The sequence below is a fragment of the Schistocerca serialis genome, chromosome 7 (genome assembly GCF_023864345.2).
Source record: "Schistocerca serialis cubense isolate TAMUIC-IGC-003099 chromosome 7, iqSchSeri2.2, whole genome shotgun sequence".
In the NCBI taxonomy this organism is placed as follows: Eukaryota; Metazoa; Arthropoda; class Insecta; order Orthoptera; family Acrididae; genus Schistocerca; species Schistocerca serialis.
In genome coordinates this window covers 568,642,645-568,664,992 of record NC_064644.1, presented here as the reverse complement: position 1 = coordinate 568,664,992, position 22,348 = coordinate 568,642,645, and the positions used below count along the sequence as shown (strand labels likewise).

General features: G+C 44.1%; 1 protein-coding gene across 1 annotated transcript in view; it reads right to left on the bottom strand.

Moving 5' to 3' along the window:
- LOC126412433 (UDP-glycosyltransferase UGT5-like) overlaps window positions 1-22,348 on the bottom strand; it is a 161,588-nt gene that overhangs the window by 8,279 nt on the left and 130,961 nt on the right. The window contains exon 6 of the mRNA XM_050082028.1: window positions 5,723-5,942. Within this exon, the coding sequence (XP_049937985.1) occupies window positions 5,723-5,942 (220 nt within the window). The remainder of the gene's footprint in view (window positions 1-5,722; window positions 5,943-22,348) is intronic.

Genomic DNA, 22,348 nt, shown 5'->3' with positions numbered 1-22,348 from the left:
GAAGTGGAAGGAAGACAAGGATTTATGGTCAGATGAGTATCGGGTAATATCAACAGCAGCAGAAAATGGTATAACAGGTGAAGGATTCGTTATGAATAGGAAGTTAGGGCAGAGGGTGTGTTACTGTGAACAGTTCAGTGAACGGGTTGTTCTAATCAGAATCGACAGCAGACCAACACCGACAACGATAGTTCAGGTATACATGCCGACATCGTAAGCTGAAGATGAACAGATAAAGTATATGAGGATATTGAAAGGGTAATGCAGTATGTAAAGGGGGTCGAAAATCTAATAGTCATGGGCGACTGGAATGCAGTTGTAGAGGAAGGAGTAGAAGAAAAGGTTACAGGAGAATATCGGCTTGGGACAAGGAATGAAAGAGGAGGAAGACTAATTGAGTTCTGTAACAAGTTTCAGCTAGTAATAGCGAATACCCTATTCAAGAATCACAAGAGGAGGAAGTATACTTGGAAAAGGCGGGGAGATACGGGAAGATTTAAATTAGATTACATCATGGTCAGACAGAGATTCCGAAATCAGATACTGGATTGTAAGGCGTACCCAGGAGCAGATATAGACTCAGATTACAATATAGTAGTGATGAAGAGTAGGCTGAAGTTCAATACATTAGTCAGGAAGAATCAATACGCAAAGAAGTGGGATACGGAAGTACTAAGGAATGACGAGATACGTTTGAAGTTCTCTAACGCTATAGATACAGCAATAAGGAATAGCGCAGTAGGCAGTACAGTTGAAGAGGAATGGACATCTCTAAAAAGGGCCATCGCAGAAGTTGGGAAGGAAAACATAGGTACAAAGAAGGTAGCTGCGAAGAAACCATGGGTAACAGAAGAAATACTTTAGTTGATTGATGAAAGGAGGAAGTACAAACACGTTCCGGGAAAATCAGGAATACAGAAATACAAGGCGCTGAGGAATGAAATAAATAGGAAGTGCAGGGAAGCTAAGACGAAATGGCTGCAGGAAAAATGTGAAGACATCGAAAAACATATGATTGTCAAAGGACAGACTCAGCATACAGGAAAGTCAAAACAACCGTTGATGAAATTACAAGCAACGGTGGTAACATTAAGAATGCAACGGGAATTCCCCTGTTAAATGCAGAGGAGAGAGCAGATAGGTGGAAAGAATACATTGAAAGCCTCTATGAGGGTGAAGATTTGTCTGATGTGATAGAAGACGAAACAGGAGTCGATTTAGAAGAGATAGGGGATCCAGTATTAGAATCGGAATTTAAAAGAGCTTTGGAGGACTTACGGTCAAGTAAGGCAGAAGGGATAGATAACATTCCATCAGAATTTCTAAAATCACTGTGGGAAGTGGCAACAAAACGACTATTCACGTTGGCGTGTAGAATATATGAGTCTGGCGACATACCATCTGACTTTCGGAAAAGCATCATCCACACAATTCCGAAGGCGGCAAGAGCTGACAAGTGCGAGAATTATCGCACAATCAGCTTAACGGCTCATGCATCGAAGCTGCATACAAGAATAATATACAGAAGAATGGAAAAGAAAATTGAGAATGCGCTAGGTGACGATCAGTTTGGCTTTAGGAAAAGTAAAGGGACGAGAGAGGCAATTCAGACGTTACGGCTAATAATGGAAGCAAGGCTAAAGAAAAATCAAGACACTTTCATAGGATTTATCGACCTGGAAAAAGCGTTCGACAATATAAAATGGTGCAAGCTGTTCGAGATTCTGAAAAAAGGAGAGGTAAGCAATAGGGAGAGACGGGTCATATACAATATGTACAACAACCAAGAGGGAATAATAAGAGTGGACGATCAAGAACGAAGTGCTCGTATTAAGAAGGGTGTAAGATAAGGCTGTAGCCTTTCGCCCCTACTCTTCAATCTGTACATCGAGGAAGCAATGATGGAAATAAAAGAAAGGTTGAGGAGTGGAATTAAAATACGAGGTGAATGACATTGCTATCCTGAGTGAAAGTGAAGAAGAATTAAATGATCTGCTGAACGGAATGAACAGTCTAATGAGTACACAGTATGGTTTGAGAGTAAATCGGAAAAAGACGAAGGTAATGAGAAGTAGTAGAAATGAGAACAGCGAGAAACTTAACATCAGGATTGATGGTCACGAAGTCAATGAAGTTAAGGAATTCTGCTACCTAGGCAGTAAAATAACTGATGACGGACGGAGTAAGGAGGACATCAAAAGCAGATTCGCTATGGCAAAAAAGGCATTTCTGGCCAAGTCTACTAATATCAAATACTGGCCTTAATTTGAGGAAGAAATTTCTGAGGATGTACGTCTGGAGTACAGCATTGTATGGTAGTGAAACATGGACTGTGGGAAAACCGGAACAGAAGAGAATCGAAGTATTTGAGATGTGGTGCTATAGACGAATGTTGAAAATTAGGTGGAGTGATAAGGTAAGGAATGAGGAGGTTCTACGCAGAATCGGAGAGGAAAGGAATATGTGGAAAACACTGATAAGGAGAAGGGACAAGATGATAGGACATCTGCTAAGACATGAGGGAATGACTTCCATGGTACTAGAGGGAGCTGTAGAGGGCAAAAACTGTAGAGGAAGACAGAGATTGGAATACGTCAAGCAAATAATTGAGGACGTAGGTTGCAAGTGCTACTCTGAGATGAAGAGGTTAGCACAGGAAAGGAATTCGTGGCGGGCCGCATCAAACCAGTCAGTAGACTGATGACAAAAAAAAAAAAAAAGAGCTGATGGTAGGGTTCGGGTGTGACGCAGACACCACGAAACACTGAAGTTATCAAATGGCGCTAAGCACTGTGGGACTTAACATCTGAGGTCATTAGTCCCCTAGGCTTAGAACTACTTAAACCTAACTGAAGCGCCTAGAACCGCTCGGTCACAGTGGCCGGCCTCGAGTTATCAGCAACGCACTGTGCAAGCTGGCGGTGGGTCCATAATGGTATGGGTAGTGTTCACATGGAACGGACTGCGTTCTCTGGTGTAAATGAACCGATCATTGACTGGAAATGTTTACGTTCGGTTACTTAGAGTCCATTTGTAGCCATTCATACAGTTCATGTTCCCAAAGAACAAAGGAGTTTTTTATGGATGCCATTGCGCCGTGTCACAAGGCCACAATTGTTCGCGATTGGTTTGAAGAACATTCTGGACAGTTCGAGCGAATGATCAGGCCATCCACATTGCCCAGCATGAATCCCATCAAACGTATATGGGACATTATCGTAAGGCCAGTTCGTGCACAAAATCCTGCAGCATAGCTCAGCATTTTTCAGGCGACTTTCAACGACTTCTTGAGTCCATGTCACGTCGAGTTGCTGCATTACGCCAGGAAAAAGGAAGTCCGACACGATATTAGGAGGTGTCCCGTGTCCTTAGTCACCCCAGCGTATTTTACGGATGTGACTGCTTCCGGGGAATGTACTGCAATCCCGTCTATGTTGAGGGTCAACAGCTGATCCCTACACAAAGACTTTCCGGAGGTATTCATACATTTCGATACAGTAATCTAGCGTTGCGATTTCTCTGTATATGACAGTATCATCCGTCAAGAGACTCACGGAACTTCCGCCATCGTCTACAAAGTCTATATATATATATATATATATATATATATATATATATATATATATATATATATATATATATATATTTGTTGGTCATATAACCCTCTCTTGTGGTATGCCCGAAGTTACATCTATGTCTGAAGTTCTCTCTCCGTTTAGAAGAAAGTGCTGTATTCTGTTTGCTAGAAAAGGCTTCAATCCAGTCACACAGTTGATTTTATATACCGTAAGCTCGTAGTTTGCTCTTTAGGCGGCAGTGGGAAACAGCATCGAATGCCCTACGGAAGTCAAGGAACGCGGAATCTACGTGGGAGCTGGTATTTACCTGTTTTCTGAGCCTCTTGGGCGAACAGAGCGAACTGGATTTCACAGCGAGTGTTGATTGCTACAGAGGATATTTTCGGTCTCCAGACATGCTATAAAGCGTGAGCATATAACATGTTGCAAAATTCTATGACATATCAACTTCAGAAATATAACTAAATGCCTCTGTTCGACGAGCCTTCTCGAGAACGGGAATGATTTTCACTTTCTTCTAATTCGTATGAACGCTTCAATCCTCCAGCGACGTACGATAGAATAATGCTCCACTGTTATTACTTGCTTTTCTATTCTGTGGCAACTTACTTCGATATGTGTCATTTTGACGTTCATGCGACGATGTATGGTTGGAATTACAGTGCGATCTTCCTCAGAGAGATAATTTTGGAAAAAGACTTTTAGTATTTCGGCGTTCTCATTCTCATCCTCCATTTTGATGTCTTTATGGTCTCGGAGTGTCTGGACAGAGGACTTTGATCCGTTTCGGGATTTAACTCAAGACCAGAACCTTTCACGATTTTCTGTCAAGTCGGTAGATAGGATTTTACTTTATAATTCGTTGAAAGTTTCACAAATGGCTTTCCTTAGGCTAGTCTTGGCTACCTTCAGTTTTTGTTTCTCTGAAAGGTTTGAGCTACGTTTAAATTTGATTTCGTAGCAATTTTCCAACACGGCGGATCTTCCCCATCGCTCACAACTTTGCGTTGTTCATGCCTGATAGTGTTAAAATAGTCTTGAACTTTGTCAGCTGATGCTCTATATTTTAAGCCCTGGAGCTGGTTAATTTACATTGACCGCTCAAGTAATCTGAAATCTTTTTTCGTCGCTGTTGCTAAGCTGAAATATCACCCTATTTTTCTTGTTTACTTTCAAATATACAGTCGTGTTCAGTAATGCTGTAACGGCCGTGTGATGACTTATTCCTGTTCTGCGCGGAGTCGAAAACCTCGGGCCTGTTGGTGAGCAGGAGATCTAATACGCTGCTTCACGAGTCGGTTTTCTGATTAGCTGCTCCTGGTAATTTTCGGGTAAGGGATTAAGAAAGATTTCACACGGTTCCCTGTCCCTACTAACCCCCTTAATCATTTGAGTAACCCGGTCTATAGTTTTTTTAAACTAAATTGCGACTGAGCAGGCCTCTGAAGGCGCAACGGTACAGTGGGTAAGTTGATTCTCACCTGATGCTTTAACAAGACGAGGTGATTTACGTTAAATCATCTCTAAGTTTTCCCTGATATTTTTTGCTACCACTTATACGTAGTTAGAGGGCCTAAAAAGCCATCCAGAGAACAAAATTGATCCTCCTTTAACACCTATCTTCACCAAAATTATTTCCCATCGGAATGTGTTCTAACTTCACTATATATTATCGTATTTTTAACAGCTTAACACTCCACCACGGATGTTCAACTAATTTTTGAGATATAACTACAGTATATTCATACATCAATGATATTCATACATCTGTACTTCACCAACTTGGCTGATCTTACCGACCACCCAAATTACATGTCGAATGAAGGCACATAAAATGACCTCAAACGGGACTACTTTAGTCTCATAACCTTTTCTTTCCTCAGGGATATGGTACTAACATGTACTAAATGATTAATGTTCAGTAATGGATTGTTGCTCTTTCGAAAGCATTTCCGCTAAATCCTCAGATATGTAGTAATCAGTACTCCAATATAAAATTTCTTGCTTCATAAAATTGTGTATGCTGTATAAAGTCAGAGTGCGCTGTTTTATGTGTATCTCTCACACACCAGTCAATTTCATCTGGAAATTGTTTGCATGCACAGTTCCAAACCTTATTAAAAATCAAAGTCAGTTGAACATACCTTGAATCTTCGATAGTTTTGTGGATGGCATCGAGAACAGTCTCCTTTGTGACATCCTTCAAATAAATTCTAATACCAATTCCTGCTGAATTTATCTTGGCACAGTTGTGAGTCTGGTCAGAGAAGAACGGTATGGCTATCAGAGGTGTGGCTCTGTATGCCGCTTCGTTCAGACTCTGCAGGCCTCCTTGCATGATGAACAGTTTCACATTAGGGTGAGCTGCAACAAACAACAACAGTAACGATGGTAATAAAATTGTGATGTAATACACTTAGCTTAAATGTCTTATTTCGACATAAATTTCAGGTGTGGTTTTTGATCTTCGAGAGCTACTTGCACAGTTCGTCCAAAATGTTTCAAGACTGATTTTATTCATGGTGTAAAAGCGACGTCATCGCAGTGAGTATGGTTGCGGCTTGAACTGATAACTGTCGACAGTAGACTTGCATTCGACCGGCCAATGTTAAGTAGTGGACGTGCAACTGTGTCAACGTTGTTTGTCACAAATCGCAGTGGATCAACATCTTTAAATCAAGTGTTCCAAGACTTTCTCCAAAACGTTTTATGGAAGAGAAAAGCCGGTGCGAATCTTGTCCCGCACACCTCGACAACCGAACAAAAAGAGTGACGCGTGGACGGCTTGCCGCGATTCGATTGAGTTTCAAAACTTGGACAGTTCACTTCTGGAAAAGAAAGAGTCACGAGTGATGAGATATGGTGTTATCAATACGAAGGTACAACAAAATGACAAAATGCAGAAATTCACGTAAAGGGTCACTTTGACGACAAGCCGACATACAAACCTATGTGATGTGTGAGTTGGAAAACATCCCAAAGGAAGGACTTATGACAGCTACACTTGGTTATATGCACGTTCTGTTCGTTGTACTCAAATGGGGGTGGGAGGAGACTATGAAGTACACTTTAAGCATTAAAATGTCCATCTTAACTTTGCTCTGTTTTATACGAGGGCTGTCCAGAAAGTAAGTTACGATCGGTCGCGAAATGGAAACGACTGTGAAAATCCGATAAAGCTGTGCAAAGATGTGTTGGGCAGTGTCTCTAGTGTGACTCTAGGTAGAATTATGTTGCTCTTTTCATTCCTGAGCTCTTAGTGAGCGCGTAAAGATGTTATAGAAAATAGTGTCTCCCGCCAAGTACGAGGGCCTGGTGAGAATTTTCCCCTGAAGCTATGTAACCAACATTACATAACTGTCGTGCGGTTTCTTCTTCAAGACAATTCTCAGCCTCATTCTGCAGGGGCAATGAAGATGTTCCTGCATCGTTTCAATTGGAAATGTTTGGTTACCCACAATACAGCCCGTAATTGTCTCCCACTGAGTTTCATCTCTGCTCAAACGAACCGCTGTCAATGAAGACAACATTTTGGCGCAGACAACGAGCTTTAGGCCAGTGTAGAGAATTGGCGGAAAGCACTGGCGGCTGCCTTCTATTGAGGGTATTGGAAAGTTGGTACAATGCTACGACGAATGTCTGAGTCAGAACGGCGACTACATAGAGAAGTAGCTGAAAGATGTAGCTAACTGTTACAAATGAAACATTTCTGATTTTCACTGTGATTTTCATTTCGCGATCAATCGTAACTTACATTCTGGACAGCCCTCGTATTAATCGCCGGCCCCTGTGGCCGAACGGTTCTAGGCGCTTCAGTCCGGAACCGCGCTGCTGCTACGGTCGCAGGTCCGAATCCTGCCTCGGGCATGGATGTGTGTGATGTCCTCAGGTTAGTGAGGTTTAAGCAGTTCTAAGGCTAGGGGACTGATGACCTCAGATGTAAAGTCCTATAGTGCTTAGAGCCATTTTTTATATTAATCCGATCTCGATGCCTTAGGCCTTGGTCACGGTGCAACATCAACAACTGACTTAGAGTAGAATTTTCCACCCAGTTCAATATAATTAATGGTAAGCATAAAAATAATAAAATGGTGTGAATTTTGCTCCATCGCCATTGAGATAAATGTCTGTTATAATTATTACACTACTGGCCATTAAAATTGCTACACGCAATTTGGGTGCATAGATCCTGAGAAATCAGTACCCAGAACAACCACCTCTGGCCGTAATAACGGCCTTGATACGCCTGGGCATTGAGTCAAACAGAGCTTGGATGGCGTGTACAGGTACAGCTGCCTGTTGTGTCTAGGCAAGACAGCCTAGACACAATGAGAGGAAGCCGAAAGGCACGCGCTACGCTCACGCAGATGGGCGTGAGGTCTGAAACGGGATACGTAATGAATGCTATAAAGAAAAGTACGTAGCTTCTGGAATACTTAACTTTAATCCATCCTTTTGGTACATCTGGAGATTGTGGCGATACAAGTGAGACTCTTTAGATACATGCAATGTTACTAATGGCGCCTTGCTAGGTCGTAGCCATTGACTTAGCTGAAGGCTATTCTAACTATCTGCTCGGCAAATGAGCGAGGCTTCGTCAGTGTAGTCGCTAGCTACGTCGTCCGTACAACTGGGGCGAGTGCTAGTCCGTATCTCGAGACCTGCCTTGTGGTGGCGCTCGGTCTGCGATCACACAGTGGCGACACGCGGGTCCGACATGTACTAATGGACCGCGGCCGATTTAAAACTGCCACCTAGCAAGTGTGGTGTCTGGCAGTGACACCACACTGCCCATGCAGCTTCAACACGATACCACTCTTCATCAAGAGTAGTGACTGGCGTATTGTGACGAGCTACTTGCTCGGCCACCATTGACCAGACGTTTTCAATTGGTGAGAGATCTGGAGAATGTGCTGGCCAGGGCAGCAGTCGAAGATTTTCTGTATCCAGAAAGACCCATGCAGGGCCTGCAACATGCGGTCGTGCACTATCCTGTTGAAATGTAGGGTTTCGTAGGGATCGAATGAATGGTAGAGCCACGGGTCGTAACATATCTGAAATGTAACGTCCAGTGTTCAAAGTGCCGTCAATGCGAACAGGAGGTGCCCGAGACGTGTAACCAATGGCAGCCCATACCATCCCGCCGTGTGATACCCCAGTATGGCGATGACGAATACGCGCTTCCAATGTGCGTTCACTGCGATGTCGCCCAACACGGATGAGACCATCATGATGATGTAAACAGAACCTGGATTCACCCGAAAAAATGACATTTTGCCATTCGTGCACCAAGGTTCGTCGTTAAGTACACCATCGCAGGCGCTCCTGTCTGTGATGCAGCGTCAAGGGTAACCGCAGCCATGGTCTCCAAGCTGATAGTCCATGCTGCTGCAAAAGTCGTCGAACAGTTCGTGCAGATGATTGTTGTCTTGCAAACCCACCGATTCCATATTCTGCTAACAGTCATTGGATCTCGACCAACGCGAGCAGCAATGTCGCCATACGATAAACCGCAATCGCGATAGGCTACAATCCGACCTTTATCAAAGTTGGAAACTTGATGGTACGCATTTCTCCTCCTTACATGAGGCATCACAACAACGTTTCATAAGGCAACGCCGGTCAACTACTGTTTGTGTGTGAGAAAACAGTTGGAAACTTCCCTCATCTCAGCACGTGAACCTGATGTGAATGCTCTCAAAAAGTAAAAATTTGCATGTCACAGCATCTTGTTCCTGTCGGTTAAATTTCGCGTCTGTAGCACGTCATCTTCGTGGAGTAGCAATTTTAATGGCCAGTAGTGTATTAACCACTTTACTTTAATTTTATTTGTGCACACATAGCTGGAATAACATTGCTCTAGGAACGGAAACACTTTTAGATGAAAAAAACAATGATTTAATGTAGAAAAATTGAAATAATTGCCCCTTGCTTCTGTAACAACAGCTGACTATACTCATAGCACGCAACTTTTGGTGTGAGAAAGACTGAAGTTAAGGAGTAAAGATCGAAGACATAGGACTGGTTCAAGGTACGTGCCGACTCACACTACAGGCCTCTCTACCACAACCTGTTTTGATTGCCGTATTAGCAAGTGTGTGTGTGTGTGTGTGTGTGTGTGTGTGTGTGTGTGTGTATGTGTATGTGTATGTGTATGTGTATGTGTGTGTGTGTGTGTGTGTGTGTGTAAGGGAGTGATCGCTGTGTTGAGACCACCCGCACAGAAATCAAATGCTACAAGACCTTCATGAAGACGACGACGACGACGACTACGATAATAATAATCATAATAATAATAACGAAGTATATCGCGAATTTATTCTGGGCTTTGAGATGGAAGATAATTTCCTTTTACGTTTAGCGTTCACTGATAGGGCTATATTACATTCAAGTGGATAAGTGAACCGCCACCACAAATGTAAGAATATGGGGAACACAGCAGCCTCATAATGTAGACGTCGTTTCAGTGTTTCACGTATTCTGTGCCGCTTGTCTCATGGAAGATTAACGTACCGGTCTTCTTCACGAAAAAATGGCTACAGCTATCATATATTGAACATCTAGCTCTTTTCACAATTGCGGAAACGTGCTGAAAATGCAAGTTTTCAATAGGACAGAGCGCCAGCACACTGGCACGTACGTGCATCAGCAGCTCTAAACAATGGGCTGCCTCAGCGATGGATCGGCTCTCGCATTGCAGCGTTGGTCTCCAAGGTCGCCGATCTCACTCTATGGTGTGTGTGTGTGTGTGTGTGTGTGTGTGTGTGTGTGTGTGTGTGTGTGTAAGAGAATCCGCATATGGCTGAACTGCGACGTCGTTACAGCTAACTCCAGAAACACTCACATAAGTACTCGACGAGTCTGACTGTCGTCTGGATGTTTGTTGTGTTCTGAGGACGACACATTGAACGATTGTGAAAGGCAAATGAAAAATTTGATCCTAAAAGTAATTACAAAAAGTACCCCAAATCTGCAAAGGGGCATGCGAAAATATACCCTTGTAAAATCGGATGGCTCTTTCGAAAATAAGAACTTTGTAGCACTACGCGAAAGTTAAAATTGACCGAAAGTTTCTACTTTGACTCCTGTCAAGTCTTGTGATATCAAACGGATGAACAGCCTGTATTTGCCTAGGATGCCCGGTACATTTGTCATTCTTACTCCCTGGGTAGCGATACACGGACTCCAGAATGAATTTTTCTTTATGCAGCGGAGAGTACACTTCCCGGCAGATTAAAACTGTGTGCCAGACTGGGACACGAACCCGGGATCTGTGCCTTTCCTTGGCAAGTGCTCTACCATCTGAGCTATCCAAGCACTACTCACGACCCGTCCTCACAGCTTTACTTCCGCCAGTACCTCGCCTCCTACCTTCCAAACTTCACAGAAGCTCTGCTGCGAGCTTGTAGGACTACCACTCCTGTAAGGAAGGATATTGCGGAGGCATGCCTTAGCCGCAGCCTGGGGGATGTTTTGAGAGTAAAATTTCGGTCTGCAGCGGGGTGTGCGCTGATATGAAAGTTCCTGGCAGATTAAAAGAGTGTGCCAGATCATCAATGGTGAAAGTAAAGCTCCGACAACGGTTGGTGAGTCGTGCCTGGGTAATTCATTCGGTAGAGCCCCTGCCCGGCACACAGTTTTAATGTGCCAGGAAGTTTCGATACATTGGCCTGCTGGCTAGCGATTTTCATTAACTTTTTCGTATACGACATCAGTTTACAGAGCACTGCTGTTAAATAAGACAATTCAGGCAAGAACGCTCCGATTCTGTATTAATGTGGCGGGGAAGAAAACATACTGGCCTGCTTAACAGGTGATGCCGATATCACTGAATTCTTGTTCCTGCTGTGTTAGCAGACGCAGTCACATTTGTCGTGTAATTTTATGTGTATAGTTTTGTTGATACGACTGATGTAAACAGGCATAATACGGCGCTTACATAAGACAAGTGTGTGGCCTAGTTGTTAGACCGGTTACTGCTGCTACAATGTCAAGTTATCAAGATTTCCGTGCGTCTGAACGTGGTGTTACAGTTGGCGCACGAGCGATGGGACACAGTATCTCCGAGGTAGCGACGAAATGGGAATTTTCCCGTACGACCGTTTCACGAGGGTATCGTGAACATCAGGAATCCGGTAAAACATCAAATCTCTGACAACGCTGCGGCCGGAAAAAGATCCTGCAAGAACGTGACCGACGACGACTGAAGAGAATCGTTCAACGTGACAGAAGTGCAACCCTTCCGCAAATTGCTGCAGATTTCAATGCTGGGCCAAGAACAAGCGTCAGCGTGCGAACCATGCAACGAAACATCATCGATATGGGCTATCGGACCCGAAGACCCACTCGTTACCCTTGATGACCGCACTGCACAAAGCTTTATGCCTGCCTGGGCCCGACAACTCCGTCATTGGACTGTTGATGACTGGGAACATGTTGCCTGGTCGGACTAGTATTATCGTATCAAACTGTATCGAGCGGGTGGACGTGAACGGTTATGGAGACAGCCTCATGAATCCATGGACCCTGCATGTCAGCAGGGTAATTTCAAGCTGGTGGAGGCTCTATGATGGTGTGAGGTGTATGCAGTTGTAGTGATATGGGACAGCTGACACGTCTAGATACAACTCTGACAGGTGACACGTATGTAAGCACCCTGTCTCATCACCTGCATCCATTCATGTCCGTTGTGTGTTCCGACAGACTTGGGCAATTCCAGCAGGACAACACGACACCCCCTACGTCCAGAATTGCTACAGAGTGGCTCCAGGAACAGTCTTCTAAGTTGAAACACTTCCAGTGCCCACCAAACTCCCCAGACATAAATATTATTGGGTATATCTGGGATACCTTGCAACGTGCTGTTCAGAACAGATGTCCATCCCCTCGTACTCTTACGGATTTACGGACAGCCCTGCAGGATTCAGACATTGGTCGAGTCCATGCTACGTCGTGTTCCGTCACTTCTGCTGTCTCGCGGGGGCCAATACGCTATTAGGTAGATGTACCAGTTTCTATGGCTCTTCACTGTATGTCTTTCGTTAAAATTGACAAACTGGAATCTTTTACCATCATATTTTAACTTTTGGTTCAAATGGTTCAAATGGCTCTGAGCACTATGGGACTTAACATCTGAGGTCATCAGTCCCCTAGAACTTATAACTACTTAAACCTAACTAACCTAAGGACATCACACACATCCATGCCCGAGGCAGGATTCGAACCTGCGACCGTAGCGGTCGCGCGGTTCCAGACTGTAGCGCCTAGAACCGCTCGGCCACTACGGCCGGCATATTTTTATTTTTATTTAGGTCAGTGTGTCGTTAACGAAAAATGATACGAAGCTGGTGAAGATTTGTGGACAGGCCGCAGCTTCGTTAGTGCTATATTCATGAATTAACTAGGAGAAAGCTTTCAGTACGGTACCTGTTGTACACGTTAATGCTAACCAAAAGCAAATACGAAGCACGAAATTCACAGTAGCGTTTGTCTTATTTTTAAAATATTCTAACTAGAGCAGTTATTTATTACCTTTGTATTGTATTGTATGGAACTGGGGACCTAGAAACGACGGAGAGGCTTCGTCCCCACCGTATCCCTCAGTGGTACACAACCCCACAACAGGCTACAGCAGTCCACTCACCCCAGCGCCGCCCCACACCGAACCCAGTGTTATTGTGCTGTTCGGTCCCCAGTGGAATATAAAGTGTGATTTTCTCCACCGTGTGTAAACTCCTGGGATTGATCGATGAGAGGACACGGAACAAACAAGGCTAATGAACTTATGTCCGGAAATTGACTATTTTCATGCTAAATACTATCTATTCAATTATACTTTAAGATAGAGACAGCGGTCTAATACGCGCTGTGCTATGCCGCCACAATTATAGTATGCGTTGAAAATGGGTTCGACGTGCCTCAACGCATGCGTTTACGCGCCGTTGTGTGTTCTGTCTCACACGTTCACATTGGCCAGGCTACATCCATGCAGTGTCAAATGCAGCACGAATACACTCTCCAGTTTTTCCACATCTGGACTGGGCTCTGCATGAAGGCTACTTCTGAGATGCCGCTATAACAGAAATCGCACGGTTTGAGATCCGGTGAACGAGCAGACCATGTAACTGCCCCCCCCCCCCCCCCCCCAACGTCCGGCCACGGCCCTTCGACTAGGGAAGACACGTTTGAGATGCGTCCGGACGTTAACGGTGGAGTGGGTTGGAGCACCATCATGTACCAGTCACATAACACTTCTAATCACCGATGGCACTTCTTCCAGCAGGGCAGCAGGGGAGGCAAAGTCACCCGCAAGCAACGCCGGTAGTTCCGGCCTTTTAGGCGACTTGGAAGGCAGACTGGTCCCAAAATAGGTCGCCAATTATCTCGGCCCACACATTCCGGCTGCAGCGATGCTGATGATTCACTGTCACCATACCACGGGAGTTCTGCAAACCATCCCACAGATGACTGTTACGAAAGTTGAAGATACCACTCCGCGTAAAGGTGCCTCATTTGTGAATAGGGTGGATGACACAAATCCCGGAATCGTGGTTGCCTGGTGAAGAAACCAGTGACAAAACTGCTGCCGATATGGGAAGTCTGTCTCTCGGAAGCCCTGCATACGCTGTAAGTGATAATGATAGTAACAACTATCATGGAGAATGTTGCACACGGTCGTCTGATTTACGCTGTACTGGCGAGCCAACTGCTTGGCACTGACACGGCGGTCGCCTTCGACAGTGTTGATCACATTTTCTTCCAAGTCTGGTGTCCGAACGTTTCGGGTACGTTCATCATGATTTACTGCTTCCCGAAACGACCCTGTCTCAGACAGACATTGAATGCTGTGGTGGTTGTCGGCGGTGATAGACCTCCTGATACGTCCTTGCTCCGTAAGTAAACGCCATATCGGTAAGCTCTCGACTAGAATACGGAACCATTGTGTACAACGCTTAATCACATCCACTACAAGCAAGAGAGGTGAATCGAACACAATATTACCAATTACTATGGCAGGAGAGGGCGCCAGGGCATCACATATGCGCCCTCTAGGAGGAAACCATTCATACTGTTATTGTTGTTGCATGGTATGAGGCCACAGTCTCTGTTCAAAAAATGGCTCTGAGCACTATGGGACTTAACTGCTGAGGTCATCAGTCCCCTAGAACTTAGAAATACTTAAACCTAACTAACCTAACGACATCACACACATCCATGCCCGAGGCAGGATTCGAACTTGCGACCCTAGCGGTCGCGCGGCTCTAGACTGTAGCGCCTAGAATTGCTCGGCCACCCCGGCCGGCACAGTCTCTGTAACAAAGTGTGATTGACTATGTAGTCTCTAGCATGGAAACCATGCATTTCCGGACATAAGTCATTATACGTTTTTTGTTCCGTATCCTCTCATCGATCAAAGCCTAGAGTTTCTACACGGTGGAAAAAGTCACTCCGTAGTGTGTCATATTGGGACTGTAGGACATAACCTGGCAAGGTTTAACCTTAGTTCAGTTAAAGAAGAAAAATTACCGTAAAAATTTGGTGTGGTCGCCAATTTTTATACTGTGGTAGGTGAGTGTGTCTACGTGTTTGGCTCTGAGCACTATGGGACTTAACTTCTGAGGTCATCAGTCCCCTAGAACTTAGAACTACTTACACGTAACTATCGTAAGGACATCACACACATCCATGCTCGAAACAGGATTCGAGCCTGCAACCGTAGCGGTCGCGTGGTAACAGACTGTAGCGCCTAGAATCGCTCGGCCACCACGGCCGGCTCTACGTGTTTCATGACACTAAAATCCCAACCGGTGGGATGTTAGTGGGGGCGGGGGCGTTTAAATGTCCATTTTTTAATGTTTTCCTTGCAGCGGCTTCTAGAGAAAATGTTTCCCAGTAATAAACTAAATTACATTCAATTTCATACAAAACAATTCCTATAATATATTCTTCTCTACGCCTAACCGTTTTCGTGTTGTAGGCGCCGGAAAAATCGTAAATTATTAAGAGTGTTTTAATGGTATAACATTAATGTTCACTGTTAAATGCAATGGTTTGAGGATTAATATTGAATGTCGGTATCTCATTTAAGTGCAATAGAGCCGTCTTAAGGGATGAAATGTGTTCTGGGTTATGTGAATGGGTGGTGACGAGGGGGGAGGGGAGAGGGGGGAGGGGAGAGGGGGGAGGGTCAGGTGGAGGGTAGAAGTGCGACGGAAGGTAGATCGCTGGATTGTGGTCATGCACTTCCCTCCTTCATAGGTCTGCAAACTAAAGAGTTAGCAGGTGATTTGCCAACCTCTCTACTCCACTATGTGACGAGAAGCGACTACAGGGCGTTTCACAATGCTGTGTCGACGTTCCACAGCGTCCATTACGAATCACTGGCAACAGTGCGCGGATACCGAAAAACGGCAAGTCCTTTGGCCTCGCCTTTCTTATACTTTATATATTCAGGTCATGTTGACGTATGCAATTAGAACACTTGTATCTAGTTAAGTAAGCACTGCAATCAATTTGATGCTTATAAAAGAGGGCTGAAAGCGGCTGGGTACCGAGTTCATTGGTATCTGATTGCATGAATTAATTTGAAGAGACACGACTGCGTTTGCGTGATTCTGCAGGTTTCCACCTAACGTTATTTCGTCGGCCTTCCTGCGAGATCCGTATCTGCGTATCTGTAACGAGCATGAAAACTATTTGCCGCGATGGCTGAAATGGACCAACGTGACAGGACGCCCAACACACTGTCGCCAATTTTTTTTTTTTTTTGCGCCACAGTCACCCAGCTTGGTTCCAGCTTGAACGAAGAAACAGCGTCTTGATTTAGACACTATATAAAATTCTCAAAGCTGTTTTATGTTCCAGAAAGTGTGTTAACACTATGTGGAATACAGATATGAGCTACTAATAGTACTGCCGGGCGGGTTGGCTGAGCGGTTCTAGGCGCTACAATCTGGAAACGCGCGACCGCTACAGTCCCAGGCTCGACTCCTGCCTCGGGAATGGATGTGTGCGATGTCCTTAGGTTATTTAGGTATAAGTAGTTCTAAGTTCTAGGAGACTGATGACCTCAGAAGTTAAGTCCCATATTGCTCAGAGCCATTTGCACCATTTTAGTCTGCACACTATTCTACTCTGTTAGAGGGGAATGAGTATTTTTTTTTGTCATCAGTCTACTGAATGGTTTGATGCGGCCCGCCAAGAATTCCTTTCCTGTGCTAACCTCTTCATCTCTGAGTAGCACTTGCAACCTACGTCCTCAATTATTTGCTTGACGTATTCCAATCTCTGTCTTCATCTACAGTTTTTGCCCTCTACAGCTCCCTCTAGTACCATGGAAGTCATTCCCTCATGTCTTAGCAGATGTCCTATCATCCTGTCCCTTCTCCTTATCAGTGTTTTCCACATATTCCTTTCCTCTCCGATTCTGCGTAGAACCTCCTCATTCATTACCTTATCAGTCCACCTAATTTTCAACATTCGTCTATAGCACATCTCAAATGCTTCGATTCTCTTCTGTTCCGGTTTTCCCACAGTCCATGTTTCACTACCATACAATGCTGTACTCCAGACGTACATCCTCAGAAATTTCTTCCTCAAATTAAGGCCGGTATTTGATATTAGTAGATTTCTCTTGGTTATTTTACTGCCTAGGTAGCAGAATTCCTTAACTTCATTGACTTCGTGACCATCAATCCTGATGTTAAGTTTCTCGCTGTTCTCATTTCTACTACTTCTCATTACCTTCGTCTTTCTCCGATTTACTCTCAAACCATACTGTGTACCCATTAGACTGTTCATTCCGTTCAGCAGATCATTTAATTCTTCTTCACTTTCACTCAGGATAGCAATGTCATCAGCGAATCGTTTCATTGATATCCTTTCACCTTGTATTTTTATTCCACTCCTGAACCTTTCTTTTATTTCCATCATTGCTTCCTCGATGTACAGATTGGAGAGTAGGGGCGAAAGGCTACAGCCTTGTCTTACACCCTTCTTAATACGAGCACTTCGTTCTTGATCGTCCACTCATATTATTCCCTCTTGGTTGTTGTACATATTGTATATGACCCGTCTCTCCCTATAGCTTACCGCTACTTTTTTCAGAATCTCGAACAGCTTGCACCATTTTATATTATCGAACGCTTTTTCCAGGTCGATAAATCCTATGAAAGTGTCTTGATTTTTCTTTAGCCTTGCTTCCATTATTAGCCGTAACGTCAGAATTGCCTCTCTCATCCCTTCACTTTTCCTAAAGCCAAACTTATCGTCACCTAGCGCAATCTCAATTTTCTTTTCCATTCTTCTGTATATTATTCTTGTAAGCAGCTTCGATGCATGAGCTGTTAAGCTGATTGTGCGATAATTCTCGCACATGTCAGCTCTTGCCGTCTTCGGAATTGTGTGGATGACGCTTTTGCGAAAGTCAGATGGTATGTCGCCAGACTCATATATTATACACACCAACGTGAATAGTCGTTTTGTTGCCACTTCCTCCAATGATTTTAGTAATTCTGATGGAATGTTATCTATCCCTTCTGCCTTATTTGACCGTAAGTCCTCCAAAGCTCTTTTAAATTGCGATTCTAATACTGGATCCCCTATCTCTTCTAAATCGACTCATGTTTCGTCTTCTATCACATCAGACAAATTTTCACCCTCATAGAGGCTTTCAATGTATTCTTTCCACCTATCTGCTCTCTCCTCTGCATTTAACAGTGGAATTCCCGTTGCACTCTTAATGTTACCACCGTTGCTTTTAATGTCACCAAAGGTTGTTTTGACTTTCCTGTATGCTGAGTCTGTCCTTCCGACAATCATATCTTTTTCGATGTCTTCACATTTTTCCTGCAGCCATTTCGTCTTAGCTTCCATGCACTTCCTATTTATTTCATTCCTCAGCGCCTTGTATTTCTGTATTCCTGATTTTCTCGGAACGTCTTTGTACTTCCTCCTTTCATCAATCAGCTGAAGTATTTCTTCTGTTACCCATGGTTTCTTCGCAGCTACCTTCTTTGTACCTACGTTTTCCTTCCCAACTTCCGTGATGGCCCTTTTTAGACATGTCCATCCCTCTTCGACTGTCCTGCCTGCTGCGCTATTCCTTATTGCTGTATCTATAGCGTTAGAGAACTTCAAATGTATCTCGTCATTCCTTAGTACTTCCGTATCCCACTTCTTTGCGTATTGATTCTTCCTGACTAATGTCTTGAACTTCAGCCTACTCTTCATCACTACTATATTGTAATCTGAGTCTATATCTGCTCCTGGTTATGCCTTACAATCCAGTATCTGATTTCGGAATCTCTGTCTGACCATGATGTAATCTAATTTAAATCTTCCCGTATCTCCCGGCCTTTTCCAAGTATACCTCCTCCTCTTGTGATTCTTGAAGAGGGTATTCGCTATTACTAGCTGAAACGTGTTACAGAACTTAATTAGTCATTCTCCTCTTTCATTCCTTGTCCCAAGCCCGTATTCTCCTGTAACCTTTTCTTCTACTCCTTCCCCTACAACTGCATTCCAGTCGCCCATGACTATTAGATTTTCGTCCCCCTTTACATACTGCATTACCCTTTCAATATCCTCATATACTTTATCTGTTCATCTTCAGCTTACGATGTCGGCATGTATACCTGAACTATCGTTGTCGGTGTTGGTCTGCTGTCGATTCTGATTAGAACAACCCGTTCACTGAACTGTTCACAGTAACACACCCTCTGCCCTACCTTCCTATTCATAACGAACCCTACTCCTGTTATACCACGCCGGCCGCGGTGGTCTCGCGGTTCTAGGCACGCAGTCCGGAACCATGCGACTGCTACGGTCGCAGGTTCGAATCCTGCCTCGGGCATGGATGTGTGTGATGTCCTTAGGTTAGTTAGGTTTAAGTAGTTTTAAGTTCTAGGGGACTGATGACCACAGCAGTTGAGTCCCATAGTGCTCAGAGCCATTTGAACCATTTGTTATACCATTTTCTGCTGCTGTCGATATTACCCGATACTCATCTGACCATAAATCCTTGTCTTCCTTCCACTTCACTTCACTGACCCCTACTATATCTAGATTGAGCCTTTGCATTTCCCTTTTCAGATTTTCTAGTTTCCCTACCACGTTCAAGCTTCTGACATTCCACGCCCCGGCTGGTAGAACGTTATCCTTTCGTTGATTTTTCAATCTTTTTCTCATGGTAACCTCCCCCTTGGCAGTCCCCTCCCGGAGATCCGAATGGGGGACTATTCCTGAATCTTTTGCCATTGGAAAGATCATCATGACACTTCTTCAATTACAGGCCACATGTCCTGTGGATACACGTTACGTGTCTTTAATGCAGTGGTTTCCATTGCCTTTTGCATCCTCATGTCGTTGATCATTGCTGATTCTTCCGCCTATAGGGGCAATTTCCCACCCCTAGGACAAGAGTGTGCCCTGAACATCTATCCGCTCCTCCGCCCTCTTTGACAAGGCCGTTGGCAGAATGAGGCTGACTTCTTATGCCGGAAGTCTTCGGCCGCCAATGCTGATTATTTATCAAAATTTAGGCAGTGGCGGGGATCGAACCCGGGACCGAAGACGTTTTGATTATGAATCAAAGACGCTACCCCCTTTTTTTTTGCATTTCGTTCGTCGTTGATCGATGTGTTTGGTCGCTGCGGACGTCCCATGACATCCGTTAAATTTCGTTTGTTGATCCTTATACTCAGTTTTTTTATTAGAGAGACCAACCAGCTCTCTGTCCGAACACGCTGAGCTACCGTGCCGGCTTCCCTAGACCACGGGTCTTAGTCATCCTTTACTACAGCTGCAGCGTCTTTCCGAGAAAAGCGATTTTCCCCACCAAGAGCGTCACTCGCCTGTCATGTTACAGGCAGACTTCAGTGATCTTATGTAAGCAGACAAAATAACATCACTGACATCGTGTTTACATAACTGAGCTATTTTCACTTTATTAAATGAATACTTATTTTCAGCTCTTATGTGAACCTCTATGTAAAACACGTTCCTATAACCAATGTCTGAGAAGTGTGGTTAATATGATGGTGGTCAGTGGCCACTGTATTGTTGCTGGGAAAGGTTTCCGCGATCGGGTCAATTATGTGCAGTTTTGTTGTTGTTAGTGGTGTGTTCCAGATAGCATAATCACTATTAACGTGTTCCAGATAGCATAAGTATCTTCCACTCAGGACCTGCTCGCACTTGTAGAGTGGGCTGCACTCAGTGAAGCCACCTACACCACACACGCCACAGTGTATTTTCCAAGGTGGGTGTGAATGTGACTGTTAGAACGGGGCTGATCTTGTTCAAGTCTGGAGGACTAATCTGGTGTAATATCTGAAGTTATATAACACCTAGGTGAACTAATTTTGTTGCAAAGGCAAACAGTTTCATCTCTGGGCCTCATCGCATATTGGAAGAGCTGCAGTTTGATACCCTTCAAGATGTGTAAAGAATTCCAGCCATTGATAGTAGAGACAATGAAATCGACATTGTTAATTACGTATTTACGGCATGTTACACTTGCAACAGTGTGGTTGACAACTGACAGCTCCTGCCTGCTAAGTCTTTACGTAATAGCTTACTTAACAGCTGCAAATAAGTACTCATTTAATAAACTGAAAATAACTCCACTATATAAACTATATAAGCAGATTCAGAAGGATGTAGGTTGCAGTAGGTACTGGGAGATGAAGAAGCTTGCACAGGATAGAGTAGCATGGAGAGCTGCATCAAACCAGTCTCAGGACTGAAGACCACAACAACAACAACAATAAACTGAAGCACAGTAAAGTTATTTCGTCTGTTCATATGAGAACTGGACAGGGAATGCTCGGGAGGTATAGGTGTGTAAACTGAAAGGCGAGCAGTGCTCCTGGTGGAACAAACTGACTATCCCAGAAGACACTGCAGCTGCTATACAGGATGAGTAAGAATAAATTTCCCTTCATCGGCAGAGAGATTTGCGTAGGCTCCGTCCATGTGCATTTCTTGCATTTGTATTATTAGTAACCCATGTCCCTCCCCTCCCTCCCCCCCTCCATCAGGCCACGATCGCGCAATGCTTCACTTGTGGTTCACAAAGTGAGCTGTGGCTGGGAAGTACATGACCACAGTTTGTTGACCTCCCTTTCTTCTCACTTCCACCCCCCACCCACACCCTCTCTCCATATGCTTACATCCCCAGAAAACAATCTATTCGTTAGTAAGGTTCTGCTGCACATAGATTTGTACAAACATATAATATCATTACTTTTGAATGCATTATGGGAACAGCAGTGATCAATGTCTTGTAAATAATTACTATTAAAAACAGTCTTGATCACGAATTATTTTACAAGGTGACCGGTTTCGACCACTACTGTGGTCATCTTCAGACCATTGAGTAGGAACCCCTTTCTGTTGAAGAATCTCCAACAGAAAGGGGTTCCTACTCAATGGTCTGAAGATGACCACAGTAGTGGTCGAAACTGGTCACCTTGTAAAATAAATCGTGATCAAGACTGTTTTTAATAGTAATCATATAATATCAATCAACGGAAAATCCAGGATGGAATAATGACCATATAGAGGAGATCAGTCATAGGCACAACGAAAAGACTGCTTAACATGTGAGCTTTCAGCCAAAAGCCCTTTTTCTTCAGTAGACAACACATACAAGCACAACTCACATGCACATGACCACTGTCTCTGTCCAATGAGACTGTACTGCAAGCAACTGTTAACGATGGAAGAAGCAGTCTGGGTGGTGGGATTAAGGAGGAGAATAGAGTCGG